Raw genomic sequence first — 24119 nt, forward strand, 5'->3', positions numbered from 1 at the left:
CGCGCGTCTGAAAACAAATAGTTTCTTTGTTTGTTTGTTTGTTTGTTTTTTATAAATTAAGTGTTGCTATATAAACCTGTGAGCCATAGACATTTTAGAAACTCAGGATGCTATAAAAGTATGTAAAAAGTGACTTCTACAGCAGCCTGATGATGACGTACTATCAAGCTGTCAAACGAAGCCTTTAAAAAACCACGTGAGCACAACGCAAGTCCAACGAGAGGAGCAGGATGAAACGATCAGTCAACAACAATGAACATGGTAAGGCAAGGGTGGCCAAACATTTTGCTACGAGGGCTAAAATTGTCAAGTAGAAAAGTAGTACTTGAGGCCCACAAGTACCAGTTTTTTGTTAATTAAAAATGTAAAAGTAAAATTATTTTAAATATGTTTAAATTTCAATAAGCTATGAATGCAAAATATGAATGAAATTAGCAAAGCAGTCCGATTGCCGAAAAACTGGTTTCTCTATCAAATCAATCATATCGAATCAATATAAAAATGACTTGAAAGAAGGTTTCTCATCTTTGTCCAGAAAAACAATCGTGTAATGCTAGAACTGGACATGTACCACTCTGTCTTTAGAAAAGCTTGATGGATGGGTGTGTCCAAGTTTGCGTTTGACTAAAAGTTTATCATTGTTTGTGGTCCAATTTGCATTTATTGAAGTGGAAGCGAAAACATGATTAAATAAAGGGGAAATGCTTTGATAGTTGATAGTTTCTAAAACGATCAATTTTAAGAAGTTTTTAATATGTCTGTTTAATAATGCAGTGCTTCTCAATTCCAGTCCTTAGGCCCCCTTCCCCTACATGTTTTAGGTGTTTCCCTTCTATACACACCTGGATTGAATCTCTGGGTGATTAACGGGCTTCTGCAGGACAGTCATGCAATCATTTGAATCAGCTGTTCTGGAATAGAGGGCACATCTAAAACATGCAGAGCAGGGGGCCTGGGGACTGGAATTCGAGAGCACTGGTTTAATATGTCCTATTTAAAATATTAGCTATACTATAATTCCAATTAAAATGTTTCCAAACATGTTACTCTTTCTAAACTACCTCATCCTAAAGAAATATTTTACTTTTTACTATTTAAAAGCCTGTGTGCTTGCATAGCCTCACTGTCTTTAAGGAGACAAAATACAGACAATCTGGGTTGGTAAGCAATGGCTCAACAACTGAATTTTCAATGAGTCATATTTCTGTCAAAATTTTGCATAGCTTGGTAATCTCAGGTTAATTTAAGGAACTAAAATGAAAATATTAAATTTCAGAAAATGTCATGGGGAATTTGTTAAAAAATTAGAAAATTTGAACCATAGCCAATCTAGATTTAAAAAATACAAAACAAATGACATCAGTTCAGGTGTTTTTGGTATCTGACAGTTTTAATCAGAAATCAATTGTGGAAAAACTAAACTTTTCTTTTAGTTCAAATTTAGTTTGTTTTAAAATGAAATGTGATACATTTATATATATATGATCAGTGTTTTTTGAGTTTACAAGTGCAGTCTTTTTAAATTCTAAAGACTGAAAAATTTATTTTTCACACTGAGACGATCTCTTAGGCACTGTTAAATTTAATCAAATTTGACTGATATGACTATAAGCTGGTATTGCTACATGCTCTAATGTATATGTTTTTGTATCAACAGGATTCGATACATCATCAAAGCCTGAAGATCCAGCGATCTTGCGAGTGAATGCACAAGCTTTTCAGTATTTCCTCTTTAGTGTGCAAAAACCCATCAGTCCCAAATGGGCTGTTGCTGCAAGAAGAGACTTCCAGAACTTTATGAACTTGGACTCTGTGTCTGGTACTGGATTAAAATATGTTAGGAATGCTGTAACATCTGAAGCTGACCTGGAACAGAATGTGGTAGATGTTGAATCTGGATCCAAGAGTCTGCCTAAGCACCTGGCTCAGTCTTGTGATCTTTCTGAAACTGGGAATCAAAGCCCCCCAGAAGTCCCAGTAGATGAGTATCACTACTCCACACACAATATTAAAGTGGGTGGAGAAGAGAAGATTCTGGTGACATTTTCTGAATCAGTCCATCACTTCTACTGCCAATTGGACAGAAATTTGCACATGTTGGAAAAACTCTGGAAAAGTGTTGCACTGCTACCTGGCAAGCATCAAAGCTCAGATTGTCCACTTGGACCTAATAGCATTTGCTTAGCCAAGTATACTGATAATCAGTGGTACAGAGGTCTAATAGTGGAAAGATCCCCAAATCTCAAGGTGCACTTTGTTGACTATGGGGACACCCTTGCTGTTCTTGAAACTGATATTCGCCCATTGCCTCCTGAAGAAAGTATCGCCAGGTCTGTTCCTGTTCAGGCTGTTCCACTTGGACTGTTCAATGTTCCTGCAGATTTATCACTTAAAATCAACGAGTGGTTTGCCTACCATGCTGTGGGGAACAATTTCACCATTTCAGTAGCGGCAAAAGGGAAGAAGGGGAAGCTGTTGGTTGAACTGTTTGATGGATCACTAAATGTAAATGCCTTGGTCAGGGAGAAGGTGTCAAAAATGAGACGGCCAAAGATGACCGCTGTAATTTCTAACACTGATGATGAATTCTCCATCTCAAAAAAGACTACTCTGCCAGATGAGGATCATGCCTCACCTGAACTCACCAGATCATCAATGTTAAAGAACACTGTCCCAGAAATGCAGGAAAACAAGAAAATGTGTCCCACATATGCCTCATCACCAAAGGCGGAGCAAGTGAAGGATTTAGACATCATTCTTGAGAACAATCAAAGCAGGACGGAGACTTTAAATCATAGTCTCAACAGCAACTTAGAAATGACTCAGTTTTCATCCCACAATTACCCAAAGCAAAATGCAGAGGGCTACAACTGGCCAAATATTTCCCAAAACATGTGTGTGGATGCATATGCTTCTTGTATTTCAGGCCCACATTACTTCTGGTGTCAGCACGCCAACACAGAAGACCTTGACAAAGTGTCATATCTTGCTAATGAGGTTGCAAAGGCACAAGACGTAATTTCACCTGAGCATCTTAAACCTGGTGTTCCCTGCCTTGCTCTACTTTCAGAAGACAACAAATGGTACAGAGCTCAAGTAACTGAGAACTCAGACAACACAGTCCATGTCTTGTTTGTTGATTATGGCAATGAATGTGATGTCGAGAAAAAAGATGTAAGATTGCTGTCTCAAAACCTGCTAGAGATGGCTCCTCAGGCATTTCTGTGTCGTTTGGATGGTTTCATGGAGTCCAGTGGCTTTTGGGATAATGAGGTCTACGATGACTTCTACAATCTCATAGTTGACAAACCACTTAAAGTGACAGTTGTGGCTGTAGGAAGTTGTTCAGAGAATGGTGTTCCTCAACACACAGTAACCACAGAATGTGACAAGATTGTGGTTAACAAGGTCATTCAGAAATACTGGAAGTCATTTTCTGGAGAACATTCTATTGTGGCAAAAGATTTTCAAGCCAGCAACAGCAAGGATAATCTTGGGCCCTCCAAAGAAATAAGTACTTTCACATACAAGCAGCCAGAAGTGTTCAAAACTAAAACCGAAATGGTGTATGCGTCCTGCATTGTAGAGCCAAAATTCTTCTGGTGTCAGTTTGCCAACACGGAGGATTTATGCGAAGTGTCCCAGCTAGCCCAGGAAGCTGGTAAGGCACAGCAGGACGTGACATTCCTTCAGAGTCTTAGACCAGGGAGCCATTGCCTTGCTTTGTTTCCTGATGACAAGCTGTGGTGCAGAGCGATGGTAGTCCAGAAAGACAACAGAACGGTACATGTTCTGTTTGTTGACTATGGTAACGAGTCAGACATTGACATCCAAGACACAAGACCTTTACCTCAGAATCTTCTTGAGAAGGTACCCCAGGCCTTTCTTTGTCGTTTGATTGGATTTGATGAGTCTAAAGGCTCCTGGGATGACCAAGTTTATGACTTCTTCTACAAGCTTTTGGTTGATAAACCCCTTAAACTGACTGTGTTCAGTGCAGAGAGCCATTCAGAGATGCCAGTTCCTCAGTATGCAGTGGAAGTTGAACGTGAGTTAATCTCCATAAATGCATCACTGCAACAATACTGGAAACCATTTACAGAAGAATGTGCTGTGACAGAGAACCTTCAGACATCCAGCTGCTCATAAGGCAGTCCAACTCAAACATTCCTCCACTTTGTGTCTTAGTGGAATGAAGCATATCCAGAAGTTTGATGGTTTTGTATTAATCTTTTGATTACCCTAGTTTCCTTAAGTGTCAGTTTGACTGCACAGAAGATCTGAAATGGTTGTGACTTGCAGTCACATCACCATCCAATAACAGACTAGTATGCCTCTGAGGATTTTTCATCCCCATTTCTTCTTGTCTATTAAAACATTCACAAAACCAAATAAAGAAGTTAATGAGCAAATGAATTGAAAAGCCTGATTGCATTTTTTTTCTGTTAGACAGACCTCAGATTTTATTCTGTAATTGATCTTAATGGATTTATTTGCTTTTTGTAGAAAATTATTGAAACCTAAAAGATATAGTTCTGACGATTTGAAAGGTAAAACACATTTTTTCTTTAGTTTTTAATTAAGCAAAGTGGTCTATACAGCATGAAAATGTTGCTATGCGTGTGTGTTTTTAATTGTGAATGCGCTTGGATTTTAAACCATTCCATTTTATCTCTGGCTGGATGCTGAGGATCATTGCACTGGAAAGTGAACCTTCACCCCAGTCTCAAGTCTCTTGCAGTCTCAAACAGGTTTCCTTCAAACATTGCCCTGCACTTAGCTCCATTCATCTTCCTATTAACTCTGCTCTGTCTCGGCTAACAGTTTTAGTGTTAGGATGATGAGTTCAGGATTATGTGCAGTGTTGGATCACTGCCACAGAGAAATTAGCATGCAGGTCAGAAATTTCAAATGATCAAAGCACTTTCTTCCACATTAATTCTCCCACATTAGATTGGTATTCTAAACCTTTGTCCCTCATCCTTGCAAGATCAACTCTTTTAATCTTTTAATACTCAGTTATATTTTAGCATTTTCAAATATATGTTCATTCATTTGAAAGCAAAGAAACTGCAAGTAGAATTTCCTATTCCTTTCTTAATCCCCTTGATGCTTCTGTTAATTGCAGTTATTGTCTGGCCTATTGGTTATAAATGTGACCGTCCAAACATGTCCTGGTGGTTTGTGGGTCCTGAGGAGCGGTTTAGTTTGCTTTTGCTTTGAACCCACTCTGTCTGGCCCTACTGATATGTCTTGGTCTTCATGATTCTGCCAACTAATGTTCTCTAACTTCCAAAACCTTCACTAGATGATTTTACATAGATATTGAAGTACCCATGAGTGTGCTTCATTTATGTGGCTTCTAGAGTCAATTGGTTACATTATAGTGGGTGTCAGAGTAAAGGAAGCTAAATACTTTTTTTTTTCTATTTGCAAAGTTATCTTTTTTCTATCTCTTTACATGCGTCACTCTTTATTGGTCCATCATAAAACCAAATGTACAAAAACTAAAAGTAACTTATTTTTGTTACTTTCTCACAACTATGTAACAAAAATCTCAGCACATTAATGATCAGCACAAAGGTTGAACCTTTCTCCACAAGCAATAATGTCTACATTTATACATTTTTTCTCAATTTCACATGTTTTAATGTAGGCAGTCCTACACTATAAATCATTTAAAAGCGTCAGTCTTTTATTTCAGGCGCTTGTCGCGTTTCAAATGCGCTGTTTCCTCTGGTCTGTCCAGCAGGTGGCACTATTCCCTTTCTCGTGCTCAGGTGAAGACTCCGCCATTTTGAATTCAGAAGTCGTTGCTGGGCAACTCCAGAAAAATGACAGAGCTGCACCAAGTGGTAGCAGCGGGGGATTATGAGAAGGTGAAGGAGATACTGAGGAATCCGAAGTGCAATCCCAATAACAAAGACGTCGACTGGAGCTGTAAAACCCCTCTGCACTGGGCAGCAGCTAATGGTGGGCGTTTTAGAAGGAACTTCACCTTCTACCTCCAGGTCTTTTCTTCCTGCTGTCTCAAGTTACATTTGTCCTCGTTCTCTCTAGACGTACAACGGAGGAACTGAGACCCTTCTAGTTCTTTTCTCTTTTTCATGAAATGTATATAAAGATATCTTTTAGTATCTAAAGCTTGTCTTTTGTCTTGTCAACTTTAGTTGCATGGTAAACCCCTATTGTTTTGCTTTAAGATCTCAACCTATCAAAAAAAGAAACAATGCCTAGCACCTCAAGATGAAGACTGCCCAGGCATAACAATATGACCACTAAAAGGTGAAGTGAATTGTTAGGAATGCAGTATACATTAGATTTTTGTTAGTATGTAAGCAGTACACTCTTGAAAGTTTTTATAGATATACAAGTATATTTAATCCTTCACAAGCATTAAATATTACAGTGCATCCAAAAAGTATTCACAGACGCATCCTGATATTGTTTTAAGAGTAAAAGAAAAGTTACTATGAATACTCTGAATGCACTGCAGGACGGACCATCAAGCGGGTAAATTATGTATTTGATTGCAGATGAAATCAATATTAGAGATGCAGGAATGATAAAGACTCTTATTTTACCGACTGGCAGCAAGAAAACCCAAAGTTTTCCTTTGTTTCCCCTGGATATTAGAGTTTAAACATAATTTATGTTGCATAATAGTTTCACCTAAATGTCAGAAGTTGAGTTTAACTTTGCCACTGTAAATGTGCATTTTGGAGTAGTCTTTCATGCAATCACTGTTAATGCATTTTGCTGCTTGGTGGTTCTGCTTGAAAACAAGTTCAAATATTTTTGAAGTTCTCAAGATAGTTTTTAATTCCAACTACAATCTTCAAACTGACTTGCCTACAACTAAGCAAATGTTTACAGTACATACCCTTTATTCGTTTTTTTATACACATATTAGAAAAAAAGTGCAGTAGGAATGACTAATTGAAAAACAAAATTACAGTGTTAGATTAATCACTGCGCTCCATAACACCCAAAATAGTTAATGAAAAGGGTCTCAAATTTTCTAAAGTTCTTCTGCTACTGCTACTTATATGGGAACTGAATTTGGTTATTAACAGGGACAATGATATCTGTCAGTCTTGTGTTGCATTTACGTCCTTCACAAACGGGTCATCATTTTATGCTACAATGGTTTTGATTTCAGGGGTAATTTTAACGCCAAGATAACTTTAGTTTTCATTTACACTGATAAAAATGGTTCTTAATGCAGAATTTTGCCCTTCTTTCAAATTGAAATGGTATGGAATTACTTTAATCTATTTAAATAGTAGTCTAAAACCTGTCCAAATGAGACAGTCTAGTGTATTAAATACAGAAAGGTTTAAGAAAAGGATAACAGAATCAACCTGTAAGATTATCCTGCATTCTAGCTTTGTCCACATAAAGGATAAAGTGTGGTTTAATGTTTTCTAATTGCTACAAATGTCTTGCTTTCATTTTATTTAACCAATATCACTTCTCCAGCGGCTGGCGAAGTTATGAGATTCACCGTAAAACCATATCAGTTTGTGTTTACTGGACCAGATTTAAACCTGTTTTTTTATGTTTTAGAAAACTCTGTATTGCATTTTTTTTTTTCAGGAGATACAGACATTGTCAAGATTCTCTTAGAGAATGGAGCCAATCCGTGTCTGAGGACAGTGCACGGATGGACCGCTGCCCACTATGCTGCAGAGTCCGGTCATCTGGCTGCGCTGCGGATGCTGCACACCTTCCATGCACCAATGGACAAAGAGGACTGCTGTGGAGACAAACCAATAAGACTAGCCGAAATATACGGAAAAGAAGACTGCGTTCGATTCCTTAAAAAGTATGACACACAGCCCACTTTTCACCTATTTTTGCTTTATTATGAACAATCTTTACAAAAGTTTCTGATTTAATGTTGCAAATCTTTTTAATATGTTACAGAGCAGAGCTTGAGTACCAAGACTTCCGTGAGAAACTATGTGAAGAAGGTATTTTAAATGACTCGGATACGGAGTGGTTACAGCAAAGCAAAGATTATGAAGAAGACATTGCTTTTAGAACGAGGAGAAAATCTAAGTCTAGACTCAGCTTTCGCTAAAACATCACTTTGGCATGCAGGTCGAGTCTTTTGCTCCATTTCTCTTCAAATATATCAACTAAAACTTGGAAGAATTCAATGTCAATCTGATCACAGCTGGTATTTATGTAAGCTGAGTTAACGCATTAAATCCTAAAGGAGCATACAGAACAAGTTCATGCGAAGGGTAACACAAAGAGGCTAAAAATAATTAACTATACATTTATAATTTTACCAACAACATTAATAAAAAAATCACATAAAAAAATTACGGACGTCGAGAGTGGACGTTTTCAGCATATGCTTTCTCCCAGTGGTTTTCTCGAGAAAACCATTTCTGGTCCAATCATCTTGTGATCATCTCAAGATCATAAGATGACTGGTGTGTGTCAAACCTGATTCCATCCTTCAAATACATGCCACATGTATTTGTACAACGGTACAAGCAAAGTTTGGTTTATCGAGATAAACTTGTTATCCCATGAGAACCATCAGGAAATTAACTCTATCTCCAGAAAACCATCAGGAAATTAACTCTATCTCCAGAAAACCAATGGGAAATGATATAGTTATTTCCAGAAACTGGAACATTAACCGGTTATCTCGAGAAAACCTTTGGGAAAAAGTATACATCCGCTCTCGGCCTCAGTAAAAAGTCAATGCACACTGTACATTTATTTTCAATGGCACAAAAAAGTGATACTAGTTTCACATGTAGATGAAAATGGTTTCATTTCTTCCATGTCACCTCTGACTTAGAGGTGCTTTCACTGACACTAGATGCTGGAGCCTGGAGATCAGAGGAAAGAACAAATGGCAGTAAGACATATAAGAGAAACAGCCGTGGTATCATGCAATTGCAGTTGCGGAGCACCTACTTTCTTCTTAATGTATCTCAGCAGAGCCTCACGAGTCTGTAGAAATTATGGTGAGAAAATCATTAAAATGGTTATCTGGCAGAAAAATGTCAATGATTAATCATGATAAAAGATGGCAGCTATCAGTACTGGCTTTTAACCATGTATACACCGTGTAAGAATTTCATGTTTTTGAACAACCTTAGTGGGCACCATTGCAAAATACTGAATTAATTTAATTTAAGCAAGTCAGCATCCCACCGCATTATCCTTGACAAAACTACCAGTACAGCGAATTAACCCATAACTGGCATGATATACAGTACCACCATGTTTTACCATGGGTACAGTTCTTGTTTTGCTGTGTTTGTGTGTTAACTTACTTTTCAGACTGGTGGTCAAAAGCTCCACATGTTATGGATTTTTTAGTCTGGTTAGAAAGGGATTTACATGGACTTTCTGTCTTGCATCCAGCATATAGGAAATTGTAATAAGAACACAACCAGTTCACACCAGAAATGTTTGCAGCTTCTTCAGTGTTACTGTTAAGGTTGATATGTTTTTGAACACTCTGGGTCTATTGCACTCTTCTCCAAATTATCATTTTGTGAGATTACCGTTTTTTTTGTTCACTAAAGGACGCATTACACAAAAGAGTAATTGCAGTCCAATGACACCTAGACATTATGTAAATTAATTAATTTCAGGGTGTGTCCACAAAGGCAATCAAAGAGTCATTTTTTCAGTTGAATAAACCACAATATGTCACATTAAAGGTGGAAAATGTAGTTTTTTCCTCTAACATCTGGAATTTAAACAGGGGTGTATACATTGTACACTGTAGTCATATTAGGTCTTAACATTGCTGTAAACAACAGTTTAGACACATTTGTAGATCACACTGTGTAGCATCATTGAGCTGTATCATTATCTGGCTAGTTTCTCATTTCCTTACCATTCTGTCTCCGAAGCATGTGGTCAACAAAATGAAGAAGCCCTGGAATTGAAAGAGAGTGTACTTGTATTTCAAATACTTCAGCTTGTTTATGTGTTACATTGAATAAAATATTTTGACTGTACCTGGAATCCGTTGAGTATGGTGAAGATGTATTCGAATGCATATGCTGCGGGTCCGCTTGTGAGATCAAAAATCAAAATGGCAAATCCAAAGATCCACGTCACACCAAAAATTGGGGTCAGTAGGATAATGGATCTCACAACAGTTTTGGCTGCTGCTTTCTCCTTTTCTGGTGAAATGTCAGTTTTTTGGTGTATTTCTGAGTGGTGGCTTACGAGCTTCATGATAACCACAAGCATTGAGAACACATTAATGAAAACAATTGCTCCCACTGGAATGATAAACGTATAAAAAGTGCCTTTAAAAAGTCCACCATAAACCAGCCAGCAGGTCTTCCTGAAGTAATATACTCCCTCAGCTCCACCGTTGCAGGTAAGAAACGTGACAAAGACTATGATCAAGGGGATGGCGTAGCCTACAACCAACGAGAACCTCAGATAGTTTGCCCTGCTCACCTTATGGAACAAAAACACTGCCTGATGAAGAAGTGTGGCGCTCAAACAAAACGTCCAAAAGAACATAGCCAGATAGCAGAAATGCTTCAGCACCGCAGAGGTTCGACACCAAAGGTCTGAAATACTCTCTGGGTTGGAAGAAGATGCCAAAAAGCAGAGGTTACCAATCAGCAAGCACAGACAAATGTTCACATGGGCAGTGTGGCGTAAATATAATGTACTCGTCTTGACTACGTCGCTCCAGACTATCAGTTCTATCACAAGAGTGACAACGAGTGACAACACTGATACTGACAGAGCTACATAAGTTACATAAGTTAAACCAGGGACTTCCAGGGGCTCCTTGGACAGTAGCAATGCAAATGAGGAAAAATGCTTACAGTCGCAGCGGCCCTCTTCTGAGGGACCCTTCCAATCACATCCCTCTGATGAAAACTTGTGGTTTTTAGTGTCCCAATACACACATTTTAGCTGAAAATTACGAGGTCTTGGTTTGATCATTTGAAAGTTTATGGAAATGTCATTTGCGTTTTCTGCAGTTGCGGAAACAATGATACTGTTGACCTCTGATTTATTGTCAAGATGGGGCAAATATTTATCCAGTTGTTTGAATGCAGTTGTTTTCACATTCACTCCACCTGGAACTGAAATTGTGACATTGAAAACATTGATGTTGCAGCTGGATATATTGCACAAATCTACTTGCAGATTTTCCCTCCTAGTCCCCACAGTCAGATTTGATATTTTAATTAAATTCTCAACAGAAATCATGAATCTCTCAGCCATTGAAAGTGAGGAGTTGTCAGTGGTGTCTTTAGTCCATGAGTCTTCAAGACTTTTATTCAGCAAATGACTGGATGAGTATAGATAATTCTGAAAAAAAGCAGAATCATGGTCATTTTCTAGAAGATGGTTGTGACATGTAAGAAGTGTCATTTTATGGCATTAGGAATTTGAAGTTTAGTGAAAACTCTTTAATTGAATAAAGATGCACAAATTATCTGGATTACTACATTGAAAAAGGCTATTTCTTAGAAAAAAGAATTGTTTGGTGACATTTAACTTTTTTCCAAAAAGCTTTGAGTTGGCTGAAAGCTTAGTTGGAAACTGCTTTATTAGCCATCATGGTTTCTTTTAACCTTAACACTGTTTAATATATCAGTGAATTTGTAATGAAATAAACCTTTTAATAAAGTTATGAAAGCATACTGATTATGTCTTAATTCATAAAAATCAAGATGCTTTGATACTCACTTCTATTGCTGAATCATTTGTAATAGTAGTTAAATTTAACTTTTCATTCATGGTGGTAAATACTGTGACCGATGTATTTATGTTGGCATAACCAGGTAATTTTAATGTCTTTGTGACCTTTACAAAGCGTTCAAATACTATTGCAGCATTTGACTCCAGTTTGCCAAGTCCAATGTCACTAATCTGAAAACACAATAAATATGAAAGTTATTATAGTTTATTCTACAGCAACTTCTTAAATCAGCAAGCTGAAGTATATTATTATACTGGAATAATTGATATAGTAACAATTGGAATAATTGTTATAGTAACAATTCGTATTTACAGTAATTCCATAAAAATACAAAAGTTGAAAGAATATTTAAGTACAACTGTTCAACAAAAGGCAATTTGGTTACTGTACTACTCATTTCTGTACAATGACAGGAAGTTAATATGATAGTAAAGTTCACATACTTCAGCTGTTTCCAGCACACTAGCGAGGTCCCTTTCAACACATTCTGAAACCTCTTCACCCCATTTCCCTTCCTGGCCATTTTCCCTGAAAGTATTAAATGAACATTAATGAAACCAGTCAGCACAAAAATTAAATGTTATATATATGTTTCATTAATTAAATAAACCATAAATTGTGTTTTTCAAAGTTAGAGGAAACAAATGTTTTCTGATAGTGAAGAGTTCAAATCTCACCCAGATGAACACTTTCGCTTTCTTGTTCCAGCTTTATCCTTGCATTTTATTTCTGCAGTAAAGCCGGCCTTGGTGTTTGCCCATTCACCTTCCGCTGAACAGTACTTTTCATCAGCTGTTTAGCACAAATTTAAAAAATCATTTAGAACAAAAACTATGCAGAGCAAAACTCCAACTTTTAAAAAGTTATTGTGAAAAATGCAAAAAGTATCACATTAACTTTTAAAAAGTTTTTTTTTTATCATAAAATTGAGGGTGATTTTGTATAAATTCTCTAAGCTGTATTCACTCCAGAAACTTGGACTGTATGGCTCTTCACTCTTCCTCCAAATTCCAAAATCTTGTATTTCAAATTACATGTAAAATTTACTTTGATTTGAAAGGAGGACTTTGGACCACTGAAAAACAGTCCGGTTTATTTCCTGCTTCGTCTCAGGCTCAGCATTTGCTGAAATCATGGCATGTGACAGCTTTAGCCCTGGATATGTGCTGTGGCTCTTAAAGCTTCAACTTCAGCTGCCGTGCATGCCTTAGCTCTTTACCATAAACTCTTGTATGGGCTCTCAACATATAGATATTCATGTGGCATTTTTTCCCTCTATTTAACTTTAACATAGTAAGTGTGCAGACAAGACTCTATAGACAGCTAGCTTCTTTCGCAATTATCTTTTTCTGCTTAATCTCCTTGTGTAGGGTGTCACTGACTGCTGGATATCTGTCACCCAGCAGTCTTCTTCTTGAATGTCCAGACTGTGATGTGTTTCTAATATTTCTTTTATTAAACTTATATAATATTATTTCCAGAAGACCAGATTTCTTGAGTTTCATTTTCTGAGACATAATCATCAAAACACTTGAAATATATCAAGCAAATGTTCACATTTTTTAAATTGAAGTACCGAAATAAACTACATTTTTGTGATATTCTGAATTACTCTCAAAGTACTTCTCTATCAGATACATGACTGGTCAGAATTGATTACACTGAATTGAAAGTGCCCAAATGTTTGATTCCACTTGCATTTCCATCATTTCATAAGTTAAATGGCCTGTACTTGTGTAGCACTTTATCAAGCCTAAAGGACCCCAAAGTGCTTCACACTACATTCAGTCATTCATCCATTGACATGCTGATGGTGGCAAGTTACTGGATGGAGGCATCACCGGTTCCTCTGGGCTCTCTGGACACCACTAGCAGGCAAGACTAGTAGTGGTGTCTTGCCCAAGGACAGAATGACAGAGGCAGAATCAAACCAGCAACCCACCGATTGTGAGACAAACTACTACCACTGTTGCCACCAAATTAAAAAAAATGCTTTTTCATTGCAGTAAAGAACATACATTGTATCAAATAAAACGGCATCATTATCTCAAACTGATACTTACGATAAATGACTTCGACCTTCATAGATGCACCATAAGTTTGGTTGCACTCATTAGTAAAGTTGCAATATACCAGTGGAGAACCTGTGGAAGAGCTGTCCCCTCCTGACTTACAGTTAACTACTTTATCAGCTGAATAAATCAGTTTGTCTCCCTCTGTGAAAGTGACATAAACAGGACAAGTATTACAAGAATAAATTCAGTTAGGAGATGGTTCAAAACGCAAACATGAATAACGCTAGTAAAAGATTCCTACCTGGAGTCATGGGTTTTTCAATGGCACCTTCTTGCCAGCTCACACTGTACGTTTCAGTGGTATTCTTTATCTCACATTTCACTTTCACAACAAAAACAGTTGATTCTGTCTTACACAAGGGAAATGCTGGATCTGCAGAAATGTCGATCTTTGGTTTGAGGCATATATCCATTGTAGCGTTGGCTTTATGGTTTATAGTTATTTGATCTTCTTGTTCAACAAAAAGACATATATACTCTCCTGAGGAAGGAAGAACATGGAGGGCTCAAACAGAGGCAAAAGGTATGAAATATATTTCATGGGATTAGACAACCATTATGTGATAAATGCTCAGTCAACAGACTAATTTTCTTTTCCTGTTGTTTTCCAAGTACAATTCTGACAAATAACACTGTGATGGACCCCGGGTAAGTAGTTGTGCTGTATATTGCTGCTCTAAAAATGGTGAACACTCCCCATTTCTCTTAACACTGAGGAGATGGATCTTTGCCCCACCACACACGAGCAAAAACAATGAGGATTATGACATAGACTGAGAGTTGTGAACTTTCTCATGTAAGTAGTATATTACTGATATGTACATGTGTATTTTTCATGTATTATTATTTCAATAATCCTGCTTATGGCAATAACAACACATACTGTGTTAGACCTTAGTCCAGTACTTCCCAAAGCTGGAGTCTGAGCTGTGAACCAAGAAGTATTGGCTCTGGAGATCCCCTACAAAAATGTTACGAAATTGAAAAACATAATAATTGATTAAGCTAATTTGTTTTGTCACTGAAGTACTATTTGCAAACTCATAAAATACCCTGACTCAGAAGTTGAAAGATTTCATAACCACTGCATTAGTCTATAAAACTGCATGATGTTTTTTACATGTAAATTCTGTTCTCTGAGGACAAAATCCAGTGGCTTGCAAAAAGGGGCTGAATGCTTTTGCACACTGCAATCAAATATATTGAAAAAAAATATGGAAAAGTTCAAAGGGTATGAATACTTTTGCAAGCCACTGTAGAAGTGCACGTTTGGGGTTTGTACTTCAGCTATTGGAGAGGCCTGGGGGTCCTCCTTATCATTTAACTCTGGAGGAGCTGCAGAAAATCCACTGCTCAGCTTGGATTTCTGACAGTACACTCCTCAAATATGGAGTTTATGAAGGAAAAATAAAATACATTCATTGTCCTTTTGGCAGTTTGACACAAGTCAAGTAGGAGACACTGGAAACATGTTTGGTGTCACTGGGCAGGTGACACCAAATTGTAACCTATTGCCCTACAGGCAAAATGCTGTTTATAGTGAAAAACACTTTTCCCCACTCGGAAACACTACAGTAGTATTGTCAAGCTTTTCTGCTAAAAGGGATAGATGGACAGAGGTAGATACACAGCAATAATGGGAGAAACTACAACGGAGCTGAAATGTTTTACATCAAAGCATATTCATCTGTTAGAATAAGGGATGCATGATAGTTATTGAACCGGTACAAGAAATTAAATTCTTATGTGTCCATTATCATAATGAATAGCATTGATAAAATGTTTGGGTGTTTGTCTTTTTTTTCCTGAGCACTTCTACTCCTCCTCCATGAGACCTGCACTGAGTTAAAGTGGCGTCAGTATAACTGGAGAAAACATTTTTGACTGCAAATAAACAATTTTAAAATTCGTCAGAAAACAGTTAAAAAATAATAAATCAACTATCCCAGAGTGTTACACGCAAACAAGAGAAATATAAACATAAAAGGTCCGAATGACTCCCAAGTTGGAACTTCCAACACCAAGTGAATGCAGCCCAGGTAAACAGAGAACATAACAAGCGTAAGTTTGGAGCAGTGATTCTTAACCTGGGTTCTACACATGAATACAAGAACACAATGCTTGCTGAATTCAGGGTGAAACGATCCAGTTTTGATGAAAGGGCCACTCTGCCTGCTCTTGGATTTGTACCCGTTAACAAACCGATCCTTACAGCATCGTACGAAGTTTTGGGCAATATTCTGGTCCCAAAAAAGTATTTTGTGGATTCAAAATGACAAAAAACAAATTAAATTTAAAATAAAATAAAAAAATAAGTTATTAAAAATTTTTAAATTCTTTGAAAAAATCCAACTTTATTTTTAATAAGTAAAATAGTAAAAAAATATTTTGGGGGTTGAAATTCTTTTATGGGGCTGAAATATTTTGGGGGGGCCAGAATAAAGTAATACCGTAACTTGTTATGAGTTCATGGTTTTGTTCTTTGAGCAAGGTGATTTTCATGCATGGCTTATTTTGTGCACCAGTAAAAAGACATATATATATATTTAATTTGGAAAATAGAAATCATATTTTATTTATCACTAAAGAAGGGTTCAGTGAAAGCACATATGAAACTGGTGGGTTTGGTACCTCAAAGAAGGTTAAGAACCACTGGTTTGGAGGCTCTTTTAAGGTTTCGGAGGAAAACGATACGCTGACTTTGGTTAACAAATGTTGAGAGACAGTTTGGCGAGGACAAAAACAACACGACCTTTAACACGTCAAATCTGATCAGTCAACTTAAACTCAAGCCATTGCTTTGGTGGAGAATTCAAAGTATTTGCGAATGCCCAGGATGCTAACAACGTTAGCAATAAGCCAGCAGGACTCAAATTCATTGGTGAAGCTTTTCACAAAACAAGGCATTTAGAACGAGAAAACTATTGGTTATTGGTATTGTTTTTTGTTTTTTTTTAAAGTTATTGTGTATCTGTATCTAGAATGGTCTAGTCAAAGTCAAAAGCTAAACACAATTAAAGACTTAAAGAATTGTTCACAGATACTACCCATTCAGTCTGACTAAGCTTGAATTGTTATGAAAGGATGACTGAACAAAATGACAATACTAAATGGGTTGTGAACATTTCGCAAGGTATTGTGGGCCAAATGATCTGAAATGTTGTGGTTTTAACAAACTTACCTTGCCAGAGTTCGCTAACATGTTTAATCGTGACTGTACTTATTTTTTCTTCGTCTTCCACTGTTGAGATGCTGCCATTAGTTATGAGAAACTCTCCATCTTTTCTTTGCAGATTCCAATTTGGTTTGGCTTCAAGCTGTCTCTCAGTTTTACAAATAACAACAGTTTTGTTGTCGTATGGCACTGATGTCTTTGATATATCCAAAGTGACAATGCCTGTGAATTTAAAAAGTTTACAACTTTAAAAAGTTTACACAGGAGTTTATGATCTTAAAAAATGAGGCTGTAATATTTTTTTTCCTCTAAAATGCAATTGAAGAAAAAAAAACTAGTCTGTTAAATAAAATTCTTACAATTTTCTTTTAAAGCTATAATAAAGAGGTAGCATTAGCATCACCCTGTAAAGTGATAGCTTATTAGAACACTTTGCATTTATTTCAGAATTATTGTAGGTTTTAGAAAACCTTATTAGCCTCATATAAAGTTCAGGAGGCTTAGCAGGATGGAAACTGGTCAAGGTGAGGGCTGTTGAATAAAGAAATGTGATAAAGTGATAATTTCAGGGTGTGTATACTTATGCAGCCTTCTTTTTGCACCATCTACTTTTAAAATTTATTTAGCACAATTAATATTATATAAAAAGTTGAAGAGGTTTCTTAACTTTACTATCTTATTTTTCCACCATAGTAAAATTACATTTTAACTTTGGTGTGAAAGTCTTTAAAAAAAATCACTGTAAGTCATTGAAGAAACAAAACAGGATGTAAAGTTATTGTGAAATGTAACTTTAATATGAATCCAACCGGTGAAATATATAATTACCTTTAGTCTCCAAAGTCATTTTGCCTGTTAGAGTTTTTGTCAGAGCTGTAGATTTGTTGAACAGTTCTCCCGAACTAACGTCAGAGACGATCTTCATTGTAAAATCAACAATAACGCTCCCAACACTTTAGTGAAAAACAAAATCAAAAAATAATTTTAAACATTTAAAAAAATCAATGCGTGCAGATTTTTTTATTATTAGGGAAGAAAGTACCTGAATTGTGTTATTGCTAGACTGTCAAATCCTCTTATTTTACTGTATTCAATTTTCATCTAAAAAGACATTATCTGCATTATTTATGGATTTCTAAATGTATCAAATGAATAATTATCTTAATTATGGAAATTATTTTTTACCTTATTTAACAGACCATTATGGCAAACCTTATATGTGCCTGAGTTCTTATCTGTCAGACAAGATTCAAATTCAGCTCCCTCCAGAGTGAATCTCCCTGTGATATCAACTGTTAAGAACAAAATGTAGAAGGTTACAGAGCATCAACCCTTTCTCCACACATGTACAGTTTAAAATGTTTGGTGAAATGAACAGTAAAAGTCCACATGCCTGCACTGCTTAAAGTGCACATTGAATTAGAGTCAGCCTTGAGGGTGCAGTTCTTCTCATCACAATCTACCCCTGTGAGACGAACTTCATCACTCCATTTGTGGCCTTCTTCGCATTTACATGTTTTGTTACCATTGTCGATTTCTTCACATTCTTATTGGGGGTGGAAGAAACACACAATCATAAAACAAACAAAAAAACTGAAGAAACAAAGTTTTATCGACTTGGTTTTCTGGAACTGACAAACTTAAAAGTACAGTACTTGGAATCTTCCTTTGTTTCTTTCTTACTTGTGGTCATTGTAACGTCCTCGATGCTCAAGTTGCCTTTCACATTAAAGTTCAGCTTTGAACTGATGTTCTGAATTGCACTTCTGTCTATTTTCAGTTTAGCATAATACATCTGTGTTGAGTTCTCTGAAACATTCAAAGAGAAACTGAAACATTAATTGATGCTTAAAGGTGCAGTATGTAACTTTTATGAAGAACATACAATTTTTACAAATTTGTTAAAATGTGTCCTGATAGTATAATATGAGACAGATAATCTGTGAAAAGATCAATCTCTTCCACCTCTTCCATGAGCTACTATTGACATCTAAAGAAATGCATCACTCCTGACCAAAAAACAACCAATCAGAACCAGGAGGAGGGTCTTAGCGCTGTCACTCAACTTCACATACTTGCTAATGAAAACGTGCGAAAGGCAGAGAAACAACTTACAGGAAAACCATTTATCCGCCAGCATTAGTGACTACGCTAACTAGCCTTAGCATTCACAACTTTCCCTGATAGCTGCAGCTTAGCAGAGAGCAAGAGGGAATAGGAGAGGGATGAGCAGCGCCACACCACATTGTGATTGACAGCGCTAAGACCCGCCTCCTGGCTCTGGTTATTTCTAGTTAGCACTGGGAGCAACGGGAGAAGTCAGAGGAGCTTGATTTTTTGACAGATTATCTGTATCTTACTATTCTGCCATGACATGGTGACACTTTCAACAAGTATGTAAAAAATAATTTTATACAAGTTTCATACGGCAGCTTTAAAGTAAAGAGCACCCCCAGTTGGTAACCTGTGAAGCCTTTACCATCATCACCAACAACCAGTGAAACAGAAGCTTTAAAGAAATACTCTTTACCTGTTGCAGAGGTCTACAAAGGAAAAAAACAATTTTATTAAATCTGATGTTTTCATTTTAATTTTTAGTATCTTTTTGTGGAATATGACAAACCTGACAGTTTAGACTCAGTATGTAGAGAAATATGAAGACCCACATCTTGATCCTGTAAAAAAAATTTTTTAATTAATTCACTGGATTGTAAAACTTTACCAAGTAAAACTCTGATTGTTTGGATCATGTTCCTGTGTCATACCTAGACCTGTCATGGCAACAGATTTTGCTGGACGATAAATTGTCCCAGGAATTGTTGCGATAAACGATAATATTGTTGCTTTGAAACCTTTTTCAGATAATATAACGCAAGAACACATTCTCAATGATCAATAAACGTTAACTTCTAATGAACATTTAACACTGGACTGAGAGATATCTTAAATATCCAAAATAAATAAACAAAAACAACACAAAAAACAACAAAAAAAGAATTATGAAGCCTCTGTAAACAAAATTGTCCTTCAAAAAACGGGTTAGTTGAGACCAAAGCACCAGACTGAAGACTTTTGTTATTAAATCTTTGGCATAAAAAGAGAGAGAAAAGAGAAAGATGATAAATCGTTGGAAAATATTGAGATTTTTTCAATTTATCATGCGATTAATTGATTTATTGCTTATTGCGACAGGCCTATTGTGCCATCGTCCATCATCCCAGTGTAAAGGTGATGTTTCTCTGCACTGAAAACAGTCAGAGGGAAAAGCTTAGGCATCTGATAAGTAAACTTCCTTTTGCTCGTTTTTTAGTATCTCTCACAGGGAGGAAAACCAAAAGATCCAGAATTTACTGGAGGGACTTATGTGAAAGTTCTGACTTAGAAACAACTCAGGTTTTCCCAGGATGGGCTGGCACAAGGATGTCTGCCTTACACTTGTGGATCTGTAATCCTGTGACCCAATTTTATTTGTAATCCTTCCTACTTACACGGATAAATGTTTCATTAAAAAAAAGACAGAAAAACAACTAATTAAATATTGTAGAAAGTTGCAAAAGTGACCATAGATATGGCTGAGCTGATCTAGATTTAAAATAATTGACTGCAGTTGTATGTTAACAGGACGACTGGGTGTGACGCACAGGAACACTGCGGGCCATAAATAAGAACATATAAAACTAAAATTCACTTTTTATATCTAATTTCAAATAAGTTTCACAGTATTTTCTGTATTTAAAGAGTTAAAACAATAAAGCTATTAAAATAGTAAATGTTACATTATTTTTGTATCGTTTTTATTAAAATTGTAAAACTGCAATGCGATTACAAAAATTTTGTACAAAGGATTGTGGACCTTAAATGTCCCTATTTAGCAAAAACACACAAAACTACAATATTTAACAACTATAATTATTTTGTTAATGTGAGTCTTCTTATAGACATGTTACATTTGGATTTGTTTTTTATGGATCATAATTCTAGAATGCATTTACATCTCTTATATATAATCATAATTGGTCTTATTGTCAACATCAGGAGTAATGCTTATTTACAGATAAACACATGAAACTGGTCACATCGACTGAGTCAGGACAAAAAACTGTGATAAAAATGTGACACTCATCAGACACATACTTGAATCACTGACACTTCATCCGTGTTGCACAAATTGTATATTTTTATTTTTAGAGTGCACAAATTCAAATGAATCTCTTTTATTGCTAAAACTATTTTAAAAAATACACATACTGACGTTTATGGCGTTAGAGGCAAGAGGTTTTTGTGTTATGTTTAAAAAAATTCAAAATATGCAGCGCACTGAATGCGTCATCAAAACCATATTAATTGCTTAATTAATTAATTGCTTTCATCATTAAAAACATAAAAACCTAAGACAGGCTACAACTAAATAATTGCATATATATTTATTATGAAAAAAAGATGAGCTCACCTGTGTTTTCTTGACGCACATCAGTGAACCTTGTGAACCTTCACAGCAGCAAACTGGCCGAAAAAAAGTAGCCGTCCAGTGAAAAAGCCAGTTTTCACACCAGGTTTATGGAGGACATGCAAACAAAAATGGCTCCAGCGACACTTTAATTTGACTGTCAAATCAGATTACAGACGGTTCTTTGTTTTATCATGCCATCTCGATGGATCTGTAGCTGTTATGAAATAAAGTATTATATTTCAGGTATTTTTCCCTCCTTTAAAAAAAAATAAAAGACAGCACGAAGTTATTTTATTAGTTTAAAGAGTAAGCTATACATGTTATGTAGCCAGTATTAAATACTCTAAAATGTACACAGCTTAGTTTGTACCATAACAGATGTAAAACCTGCAATTAAGACTCTTTTGTGTTTTCTCTATGTCAAATCTAGACTTTAATACAAGGTATTTAAATTGTGATGAGGAAGGGTTGAAAAACCAACAGTAATTTTAAATACACTTATCAAAATGCATTAAAACCAAATAAAACATGAGAATGATTCTATAGGCAGAGCAATTAAATAAAACAATTTATAAACAATGAATGTTTCAGACGCTTTACATACGCCCTTAAAAGTATTTACATCCAGTTATCTCCTTTTGCAACACCACAGGAAGACTATTTTACTTTGCTTTTCACAGAGCTATGAATCTGGGTTTAGGCAGAATGAATCCCAAGTAAATTATTCTAATTCATAATATTAAATTTTCTACACACCTAATATTTTAAAGCAGACAAACAAATGGAGTTAATATTCCTTGAAAACAATGTGATAGTAATTTAATTTACCTCTAAATAAGAATTTGAAAAGCCGCGGTGCGTGGCCATATTTTTCTCGTACTGTAGTTAGCCTGGCATAGGACGAAGAAATGGGAGTTCATTTTTAGTCACATTTTCCACTTTGTTACTCATTTAAAATGTCAGTGTCAAACTATATATTTAGTTAGATAAATATTACATTTACAAACTATCTAGCTCCAAAATAGATATTCAGTTAGCTAGCTAGCTATATATTTAGCTTCAAACCAAATATTGAGTTAGCTTATTAACTAGCTAAGTAATAGATTGATTAACTAGTTTGTTAATAAAACTATTAATTTAATTTAGTTAACAGCCTCAAAATAAATATTTACTTCGTATGCTAAATATTTAGTTTGAAGCTAAATATTTAGCTTACAAAGTGAACATTTAGTTTCGGTATGCAAATTCACTTACCCATAACCTTGCAAAGTCTTGTGAACCTTCAAATAAATTCCTACCGGCGTGACTGCCTAACTTGTATCTCTTCATTGTTGTTTCTTTTCCTAGCGATATGTTCAACATTTCAGCTTAAACCATCAAATGAGCCGTTTTACTGGCTACGAACGTTTACAGCCAAGACGCAGGTTTTATTTTGATAGTCCACTTCCGGGCTTCGCCGCGTGAATTTGCACTTTAGCTAACCATTTAGCTTTGAGCTAAATATCTAGTTTCCTTATTAAATGTTTAGTTTGAAATTGTGACATTTATAAATGAGCTAAAATACTGTGAATAAAATACTGTGAAAAATTAACACAATTTTTCCATTAAAATGGGATTAATTTTTTGGGGGGGCAAACATAAAATTAACTACTTTAGGTTCGTTCAGACTGTCAATATCTACAGAGAAAACGGAAACACTATTTTTGCACTAACTTGCTGGGGGTTCGTGTTGACCACGCAGACTTAAAAATCAAACAATATCAGAAAGATTTTACAACTATTAATTCTGAATTGTATTAGCTTATGGTTCTGTCACCTTTAAAAAATTCTCATATGAAAATGTTCCACCAAAAACACAGACTAATTTGAATAAAAGAGGATTTATTTCAACCACACCTATGATATGGATCAGTGTGCCAACTTGGAGAGAATCTGAAAGTTGAATTGTAAAAAGAATCTCCAAAGAAATCCAAAAACAGCACCTGTATAAGTGTACAAACAGTGAACACACAATTTCCTATTTATTGTGACTATACCTCATATACCAGGTATGGATTACACAGTCTTCTCTTAAACATTTGACAATGTTTAAGTCCCTGTTCTAAACTGAACTCTGCTGTTTTTCTGTAGTTTGTTAGGACCTGGTCCACATCTGAAGAACTGTACTTGGGTATCTCTATGCTAAAGTTCAAAACATTTAGTTATAAGGACACACTTTTTCCAATGACATCATCAAATATCAGTTATGAGACTCAGAAAAGTGGTAAAGGTTTATTCAAGTAGGAGTTACTTTATTTAAATATTTAAATTCTAACATTTCAGAGTCAAACATTAACCTTGAAGGTTAATGTTTAACCCGATTACTCAGAAATTTGCACCATCTAATCAAGTTTAACCAAATGTCTGAGGGATCTTTATATTGACTCCTGTCACTGGATCGTTTCCAGTTTGTACAACATCTAACAATGTTTTTATTTGGCACTGATCAATTAGTCAGTTTATCTATTATCTCACGGAAAAGAGCAAAAAAATATTTTTCATTCATCAATTTTAAACAGGTTTCTATTTTAATAGAGTTTATTTTGGTTTTAAATAATGATGGTAATGCAGCTTTGTAAAATTTTGCAATTAGTTTATGGTTTCTTGTCATCTTTAACTGTCTGAACATATCAGCCTCTCACAGGGTTGGTGTTTATT

General features: G+C 35.8%; 3 protein-coding genes across 3 annotated transcripts; 2 read left to right on the forward strand and 1 right to left on the reverse strand.

The window, feature by feature from the left end:
• Positions 1-94: 94 nt before the first annotated feature.
• On the forward strand, positions 95-4423 carry tdrd6b (tudor domain containing 6b). The gene is made up of 2 exons (XM_007561803.2): positions 95-261; positions 1658-4423. The coding sequence occupies exons 1-2, from the start codon at positions 231-233 to the stop codon at positions 4147-4149; spliced, it is 2523 nt and encodes an 840-aa protein (XP_007561865.1). The 5' UTR covers positions 95-230; the 3' UTR covers positions 4150-4423.
• Positions 4424-5263: 840 nt separating this feature from the next.
• ankrd66 (ankyrin repeat domain 66) lies at positions 5264-8165 on the forward strand. Its single transcript, XM_007561809.2, has 3 exons — positions 5264-5973; positions 7600-7828; positions 7930-8165. Exons 1-3 carry the CDS (start codon positions 5835-5837, stop codon positions 8084-8086), a joined length of 525 nt encoding a protein of 174 aa, XP_007561871.1. The 5' UTR covers positions 5264-5834; the 3' UTR covers positions 8087-8165.
• Positions 8166-8269: 104 nt separating this feature from the next.
• adgrf3a (adhesion G protein-coupled receptor F3a) lies at positions 8270-22311 on the reverse strand. Its single transcript, XM_016676257.1, has 19 exons — positions 22251-22311; positions 21423-21636; positions 19596-19647; positions 19503-19515; positions 18656-18781; positions 18366-18518; positions 18158-18264; positions 18015-18073; positions 17801-17925; positions 16979-17194; positions 14039-14278; positions 13786-13938; positions 12400-12514; positions 12166-12250; positions 11710-11892; positions 10003-11328; positions 9878-9919; positions 8944-8979; positions 8270-8855 (listed from the first exon to the last, which is right to left on the reverse strand). Exons 3-19 carry the CDS (start codon positions 19638-19640, stop codon positions 8796-8798), a joined length of 3084 nt encoding a protein of 1027 aa, XP_016531743.1. The 5' UTR covers positions 19641-19647; positions 21423-21636; positions 22251-22311; the 3' UTR covers positions 8270-8795.
• Positions 22312-24119: the final 1808 nt, after the last annotated feature.

The sequence above is a fragment of the Poecilia formosa genome, unplaced genomic scaffold (genome assembly GCF_000485575.1).
Source record: "Poecilia formosa unplaced genomic scaffold, Poecilia_formosa-5.1.2 Scaffold131, whole genome shotgun sequence".
In the NCBI taxonomy this organism is placed as follows: Eukaryota; Metazoa; Chordata; class Actinopteri; order Cyprinodontiformes; family Poeciliidae; genus Poecilia; species Poecilia formosa.